Below are 9,302 nucleotides of genomic sequence, written 5' to 3'. Positions count from 1 at the left end.
TCCTCCCCAACGGTTAAGCTAAAAATATATGAGCCCCGTCTAACAATAAGATGTATCAGTCCTCTGTTCATTTGGAAAATACAATCACATCAGCAACAATATTGAAGCACTCAGCGTTAGATCCAACATGGCTTACTTGACTTGATAGGATAAGGTGACATTCATCACCTACATCGATATTCAAATTTTCAAAAGAGCATGCATACTTTCACAGTTTTTTTGTATATTGTAAAGTTGATTGGCGAGACACTTTTATCGGTGAAATATCTCACAAAGACAAACACTAATTTTTATGCAGTGCTTGTAATCTGCATGGCATGGCAGTTTAATGAAAACCTTTGCATATATATATATATATATATATATATATATATATATATATATATATATATATATATATATATATATATATATATATATATATATATATATATATATATATATATATATATATATATATATATATATATATTCATACATTTATATATATATATATAATATATATATATATATATATATATATATATATATATATATATATATATATATGTATATATATTATTTGTTTACAACATCTCCTCTAACTTCACTTCCTTGTTCATTTCGTAAACAGCCATAGAATTAAACAGCTCCAGGCTCCCTTATTCACTAATATATTCTTAAAAAAGCAGTGATATTATACTTAAGAAAATCATTAGAAATAGTTACAGTAAGATTTCTTTCTTAAGGCGTAGGTTTGTGTTAAAGTATGTGTTTATATTATGGCTTTGTGAGTACCATTTCTGACATAACGTTCGCCTAAGAGCGCCTTATCGGGATCCATCTCGGAACGTAATTTAAGTTAATCGAGTAAAACATACTTCATCTTTCTTATCATCAGTTAATTAGACATTCGAACAAAGCGTACCATGACAAAGCGTTGTCTTTAAGTTTGTATATCGGCCTGAGCAACTCATATTTTTATGTCTTGTGATATCAGGTTCCATTTCGTTGAACTCGCACATTACCACTTGTTACATGTACTCAGAACATGAAAGTACTGATGTGAATAATCAATTATAGTATCTAGAGTTAAAAAAAATATTCAGAATGCGTATTTGCGATTTCGAAAGAAGATGGGGAATTAGTAAAAGTTACATGTCGGAAACGATTGTGCGTTCAAAAGCGAGGGAAATATCGACAAAGATACGTGAAAGATCATTTCCTTCCTCTTCAACAGTAGAGTTCATTTATTATTGTACTACGAGTAAGGCAATTACGAGTTACATTACATATTTGCGTGTCAATATCACAGTAATATGTCAGACTGAAGGCATATGTCAAAAAGATCAACGACTCAAATTTCATGAGCGCAACATGGGCTTCAACTCGGTCAGTGAGAACAAATGAAATACATCGTTAGGGAAAACATCTTCACTGTTTCACAATCTTTCTGAGATATGAGCATAATGTTTTATTTATTGACCCTAGCTTATCAAATTCTAACTTTCTTATCGTCGTAATTAATTAACCAAGACCATTTTACCCTCTGCTACTGAGCATGCATGTCACAGTGGCATTACAAGAACTAATTTTCTTAATATACTTCACTAACATTATATAAGTAAACATTGAATAAAATAAGATACTATTCGAAAAAGTTTCCATTGATAATGATATATTCCACTAAAATGTGGCAGCTATATCTGTCAGTGTTCCACTATAAGAAAGCCTGTCAGGACTGTATCTGTTTTCTAACCTTGATATACTACCCGTAATAATTTAGGGTATTAGAAATAAGTAAAATAATTCAGGTCGTTTTCGATTCTATAGCGCTCTTGTTTTTTGAAGATCGGGTCCCTCTCCTCGTAGTATAACACACAGTCGCCATTTTCTGCAATGTTGGCATATGGGTTGACAGGCTGTTCACTGATATCCTGCGGTATGCCACATCGCTCTCTCCCCGTCACAAAACAGGGAATCGCTTTCAGCATGGCAACACATGTCAAAGCAAAGCGACTTTTCAAATAATCGGACAGATGCTCAGAGCAGTTCAAAAATACGTAGTATTCGTCACAAAGGTTGTCGAAGTCGACTTCTATTGTACCTAGAGTGGGTTCAGAAGGAAAATTGGGTGGTTAATGCCTGTGAACAAAATAAAACCGCAACATGTGGGGCTTGTGATAAGAAAAGACATAGTCTATGCTTTTCTCAGTGCGATATCTGTAGGGTCCGGCCATGTCGATATCCTTTTGGCGAGTGCCAGCTGTACAGATAAGGCATCAGCAATTTTATGTGTTCAGGTTCAAGTATTTCTTTGGTAGTCATTAAAATAATCGCAATCATACTAATCCACAATCCGATAACACTAGGTCAGAATTTGTAATAGGATACTTCGTTTCAATTTCTTTCGTAAGTTGTTGAAACAAGCGGTTTATGTTCGATTGGCATGGTGCCAAAACTATCATCAAATGAAATTTCACAAATTGCATAAAGGTTGCCTGCTTACATATCGTGGAAGATCGTTTGAATACTCTATATGAGTGATTTCATGATTTCAGCCCTGTCGTGATCACGGGCTAAAAGGGATCACGATTGCCAATCGCCATGTTGTGTCGTGCAAATCACTATTTTCAAGTATCCTACCATTTTCGATGTTAATTCACGCAGCTTTAAACTACCCTTAACATGTTATGCTAGGATTGACGAATGCTTTAGCTTGTACCTGTTTCTTAAGTAATGAAAGAATTACTTAATTCATGTCTTGGCCTATCATTGCTTTTGGATGCGGGAAGGTGTCTATCAAGAATTGGCACTTCTATCACATGTGTTTTACAATCTATCCGACGTAACAATGTCAAGTAGCTTAGAGTATTCACCGTACCGATTGCTTTTTACTATTGCTTGTCCTTTCAATGTTTGGCTGTAATAGAGAGAGTCAAAGTATTTTTTTTTGTCACATGAGAAAAATACTTACTTTCCGTCCCATCGCACAAACCGTAACCCCAAATTTTCGTAAGTCCTGGTTCAATACTACTTAACCATTCGTTAACGCTTAATTCCATGCCTTTTATATTTCTTGTATGGTCACAGCGCAAGTTTTGCAAGCAGTCATAACGCATCTGAAAAGTCAGGTGAGACGTCAAAGTCATCAGTAACTTACTTAGGTGCTAACTTTTTCGACTACTGTCAATACCACTTTCATGATTATCGAATGCTTCGCGCAAGCCTATGCACAGGCGAGCCGCATCTGAGGCTCTCATTTGTTGCCACAAAACCCTTGAAGTTCCTTATTGTGTAGTTTAGACACACAAAGACATCGTCGTTGGTCAAGGAAAACGACACATTGCCTGTGTTAAGTCAATACGACAGCTTTTCCCAACACAGATCAGGAATCGACCAGATGGTGTGAATATCAGACCAAAGAGTCACAACTGGCTACATTTATTAATATTCATTAGTTTACCTCTCTGCCATCTTACTAATGACACCCAAAAAATCAAAACCTTTTAGCTGGCAACATTTTTTCAATAAACTTGAAAACATTTTTAACTATTGATAAAACGGACCTTCCTTCTTGCAAATTAAATTGCATCGTGAGCCCGCATTACAAGCCACGAGGTAAACAGCATGTCAGCAAAAGTTATGATGATCAAGTTCGACGCTACTGAAACCGAGTCATCCTTTCACCGACATTTTGATTTTTTTCCATCCTGCAATACGACTGGAAAAGAACGCAAGAAACTGCTCATAAAACTTTTGAATCATAAAGATATCCAAGACTCTCATCTGGGCGACCGAGCCAGCATATTGTTGCTACCATTGGACATACAAACGGAACCAACGACAGGAAGTCAGTGCATTTTGTTGTGTAAATTTTGCTCAGCTCAGAGGCGTTATAGGCAGTTAGTTTGCCATTACGTGTCAAACGAAAGTCTGTCAGTGTAACTGCCTTTTTGTAGTTTAGAACTTGGCAGCAGGAAGCCTAACATTAACACCTGACCAGTACATAGGTCCAGGGGTCATACAAATGGTTAATTATAATTAGAACAGCCACTTTGACAGACTAGGAACATATTTCGGAAAAGATGTAAAAAACGTTGGACTTATCTAACATTTTTGGAAAAACATCGCGAACAGTAAAATTAGTGGATGTGTTATACAACAGGCCCGTTTCTGTATGGGGAAAAGTTGGAATGAATGAACTAGTAAGCTTCATTTAGAGTAACGTTTTATGAACTTTAAGAATACCTTTTAAAGTAAATATAGGAGGCAATGCAAAGAAAGCTACTTGATGTCACAACATACAAAACGTAGAAACAAAATAGGGTTCTGTTCGCGCAAACTGTAAATGCATGAATAATGCTGAATAATGCATGTAATGCTGAAAATATGGTTTTAGGAATCGACCTATTGGACCAATCAATTATTACCTTCCCGGACCAACTGACGATATATAACCTGCTGGTAATGCAAAATAATCATCAAACATTGTTGTAATAAATGTTCATATCATCACTTGAAAAGATGACGACCCTTTTAACTATTTTTTCACTCAAAAAAGTATGATACCCCGCTACAACAACGAAGGCATAATACTGGAAGAGACAGAATGGTACCTGGACAAACTCGCAGTAGAGAATGCTTCTGTTCACTTCAGACCAGTTATCCGGGTTTCTAGTGAAATTCGTTAACAACAATTCACACGCTTGCACGTCGGCCCTTGTGCACAGCTGTTGTACGAACGAAACAAAATTATGATGAGAATAATGCTGCATACAGAAATACAGTCAGAGTCGCAAAACCAATCGACCGATTCCGTACCATTTCTTTGTTTACATTTTTGCAACCAAAAACAATATACAACACAGGACAACACTAAACGTTTCTGTAATGTGTTTAGCGTGTGTACGAGAAGCACATAACACTAGTATTTATACCAATATGGAATGCATTTAAAAAATATGTGACCTCCCATTAAAACTATGAAGTAAAATGTTCGAGAATCACATCATGAGACTGAATAATCAGCATATTAATTTAGTAATTAAAAGACCATTGTCTAAATAGTTGTCTTGAAAGTGACCCTAACAATACTGGATGCTAGTAAATTTAAAGATACTAGTATTCATCGCCAGCTGTAAAGGGACTTCCAAAATGGCAACAAAAGGTATCTTTCTTTCTTTGACGAGGACTGAGGGACTTCTATAACGTCATCCAACGATTGACTCATAATATATATGAAGTAACACAGTGCCCTGTACTCTCACATCGCATGCATATTCATGTATAAGTACCTAAAAGGAACAACGAAGTCTTTTTGTGCATTGAGAAATATTTTGACGTACCCGTTTACGACCCCTGTAATGGTAACGATGTCTACCTCTATGGCCAGCCGCGACCATGCACAGAACAAGAAAACTGACGAGTAATGTGAATTTCATTGTTGCCCTCGCTCTTAATGCTTTCAAAATCTACAAATGAAAAAACATTATCCGGTTGAGCAAAAAATGAAGGGATTGCCAATAATCTTTCTTAAAACCCTTGGCTTTATTTTCCTGATCGCAAATACAACGTAAGTTTGCAGTGGTCGGCTACCTTCAAACTGCAGCAGCGATTAGCAATAATAATTACAAAGTCAATAGCCTTTAGCTGCATTACTTGAATATGCCTGATTTAAAAGGAGGATGGCAGTTGTAGGAAATTTGTTAAACGTGTTCCCAGATTGTAAGATATGTAGTTTATACCATTAGAATGTATGACTAAAATGAGACCTTGCCTCTGAAAGATACAATAAATCTGGTATTTGGCTTGTATTACAAATACATTTCCTATGTGAGGTCGATAAATGGCGACTATTATTGAAAGTAAATTTTGATAACATGCTTTGAAACTACGGAATTGTAAAGTTTGATTTGTTATTGTAAATTCACTGAAAATTCTGTCGTGGTAATTCTGTGAAAATTACTAATCATTTCTTGCGTTTTGTCTGCGACGTTTACCTGAAGAAATACACTTAATTCAGCAACTGACTGTGTTTCATGTTCCACATGAGTGTGTAAATAAATGCTACTCTGCCTGATTTAGAAACTTAATGCATGGTAGTTAGAGAACAGCTAAATTCTCTATTTTAGTTGAAATAATTACCCAGTTACGTTCATTACGTGTAGATAAACGAGTCAACATACATGTTTTGGTTCGGAATCCGAAATTGTGCAGTCATGGTTATATAGTACAATGTATGTACATAATTATCAAATTTGACAAACATATTAGACGGACGTCAAAATACAAAACACAAATACCGAGAAAGAGCAATATACTAGCTTCTGGTATTTAAACCGGACATGGTGTCTATTATTTTTTGAAAAGAGCTAACAAATCATACCCTACACGGGTCACACTCCGTCTATCATTATGTGTAGCGTAGTAAGATATCGCAACAGAGAAATGTTTTGCTAATGCTCAAGTAACAGTAGATCGCACTAAAAAGAATATTTGTTCATAGAGTAACGATAAAAGAAGGAAACAGGGATGATTTACATTAAATGTACATGATATCAACATGAAGTTGTTGCACGTTTTCCTTTTACTTACCGTGCACAAATTCTCTTCGTCTCGACTAGTTGTATGTTTTCGGCTGCTAGCAACGTCGTTTATTGTATGTGTTTTCCTTGATGTGCTCGATTCTTTATATAAAAATTGTTCCCATTACATTAACATTAACATTAATTTCAATTGGCACGTACGATATTGTATCTGTTAACGATCATTAGCACTCAGAACCTTCTATTTATAATCATTTTGTACTAACAACCTTACATTTAAGTAATTGATACATCGGGTTGGTTCCAAACGTATTAATTTCACTAATGATAGTCTCGTCGACAATAAAGAAAAGTAAATATACTGATTTTTATATTTTTAATCTATTTTTCACGTTAATTAAAAAATCAAACATATCCTTCATGTTAATTACACTTGTCAAGAACGCAAACAATATTTATGATAAAAACAATACTTTTACACCATGTCCTTGCTCTGTCTTTAATCTGTGGTTTGTTAAGACTCCGAAGTATTTATGGTATATTATTATCGTCCTCAAATTATCAATTATTCACAACAACATCAAAGCTAACCGACATAGTAGATTAATATTTAAAACCACTTTAGTTTTAATGTGAATATTTATTGCTGGCTGTTATCGGCGTAAATTGCAAGTTTTTGCAATTAACAACAACATAATAACTCAGTATAACTTTACTAATGGTACAAGTGCCAGTTTACCTTAAGACATTAATATGATATAGGAGGACAAGTTACTCAATTAATGGATCGTCGATCATAAAAGCTGACGTACTGGAAAAGTAAATCCTCAATTTTTAGAGTCAACCTCCACCCCCTCCCCCATCCCCACCTTCCCTCAACTCAAAAAGTAACCCCTGGATCGTAATTATCTTCTGTAGAACTTTTTTTATTATGTATTGATAGTACCAACCTGCTTGTCTGTCCATTTTCTTTACCTGTGAATAGCAAACTACCAAGCATGGGCATTCGTATAGGACCACACGTTGTGCAAAGTCTGCGCATGAATATAGATAACGAACCTTTACATTCACGCTTTTGCAACTTTCCAAGTATTTACATTCGTCTGTCAGAGTTCAATGAATGTCTTCGTATTTAAGATTCTCGTAATTTGTTTCCCGCTTTTTCTCGGGTAACGTGGAAAAAGTACTGCGTCGTAAGTTGAGTCCGTACATTCAACACCACACATGAATACGTCTTTTATCTACATTGCCATTCTGTCTCTTCTCTCGAGTTTTTCCTCTTCCTATCTTCTTTCATGTGTTCCACTTAAATATTAGTACAAACTGTGGTTTATCTTTCTGAATTTAGTTTGTTTTATTTTTCGAAATGTCAAAACAGAATCCTTTTTGCAATTTGATGCATGCAAAACACCTGAAATCGGGATCCACCTCGCGCCTAGTGTTAAGAATTACTGATAACTTCAATCGTTTTTAAATGTAAAATTGAAGCATTTCATCATTAGATCCATTAAGTGCTTACTTTCAGAATAAACTCAATTGGGATTTTTAGTGTCGTCATTAAAATACTCATTATGTTTACTTTGAATGCGTATCCCATCGCACGTATTCATTTCATGGTGTACAACATTCTATGCGTAAACAGGAACACTCCGAGGAAGAAATAAACGCTATGCTTAAGGACGGCATGGAATGTTTAGCTATCATTCTGGCCTTTGAAAACAACTGTAGAAACTTAGAAATATTCTTCATTTCACGCAATGGATCATTTCTTGAAATTTGAAAACAATCCCTAGGGTAAATCTTATTTGTTTTAAAATGTCGAAAATTGTGCGAAAGTTGAATGTTATAAAATATCTTTTTGCACAAAGAAGTATTGTAGGAGTAATACATCTGTGTCCCTTTTTATACACATTAAGCATTGATCGACACCGTATTTCAATGGTTAGTCGCCGTGCCAACAAAGGCAATGCACAAAAACACTTTGTATCATGACCTTTTAACTTTCAACCATTAACTTCATAAGACTTTTTCATACATATCAGATAGATATTACCTCCAATCGTTTTTGGTAAGTTGATTCCTGGCATTTATTTACCACTTTCATAAAACTATTTAACGCCAGGATTTGTTCAGAGAGAGAGACGCTATCATGTAGCCTTTGAACGAATATATATATATATATATATATATATATATATATATATATATATATATATATATATATATATATATATATCGTAAAATGATGGCTGATGACAGGAACACGAGTTTAATTGACAGCAGGAGTGCCGGCGAAAATCTTCAGTGGTAATTAATAGGATATCTATTTCACACTAGTCTTGTAAACTTGAGTCGATAAAAGCTCGGTAATAACACGATGCACGACCGAAGGTAAATGAAGAGAACTGACAGACGGTAAGTTTGCAAAGAGTAACTGACGGTTAACATATGTGGTCACGAGAATGAGAAATCGTGGCTTTTCAGCTGCCAGAGTGAAAGATGGTATGGCAGTACTGATCAAAATAGTGCCGCAATAATGCTTGTGTATACATCAATATAATTCGTTTGGTTGGAGGAAGAATTGAAATTAGTTAACGTCATTTTGCTTAGTACAACTCCTATGAAGTAATGAGCTAACTACATGAACTACAGCTTTTAGAGGTTGCACAAATAGACATTTGAAAGATATTAAAACTATATTTATTTTTCTATTTGTTACACTTTCACACATTAATTTTTTTACCAGATTACTGCCTATTTTATAACTAGTTTGAA

General features: G+C 34.9%; 1 protein-coding gene across 1 annotated transcript; it reads right to left on the bottom strand.

Annotated features, from left to right (window-relative positions):
• Positions 1–1,197: 1,197 nt before the first annotated feature.
• Positions 1,198–6,777, bottom strand: LOC139148750 (uncharacterized). The gene is made up of 5 exons (XM_070720212.1): positions 6,577–6,777; positions 5,328–5,453; positions 4,599–4,712; positions 2,957–3,101; positions 1,198–2,086 (listed from the first exon to the last, which is right to left on the bottom strand). Exons 2-5 carry the CDS (start codon positions 5,421–5,423, stop codon positions 1,770–1,772), a joined length of 672 nt encoding a protein of 223 aa, XP_070576313.1. The 5' UTR covers positions 5,424–5,453; positions 6,577–6,777; the 3' UTR covers positions 1,198–1,769.
• Positions 6,778–9,302: the final 2,525 nt, after the last annotated feature.

Source organism: Ptychodera flava, chromosome 13, assembly GCF_041260155.1.
Source record: "Ptychodera flava strain L36383 chromosome 13, AS_Pfla_20210202, whole genome shotgun sequence".
Taxonomy (NCBI): Eukaryota; Metazoa; Hemichordata; class Enteropneusta; family Ptychoderidae; genus Ptychodera; species Ptychodera flava.
This window is presented reverse-complemented; position numbering and strand designations above follow the sequence as displayed.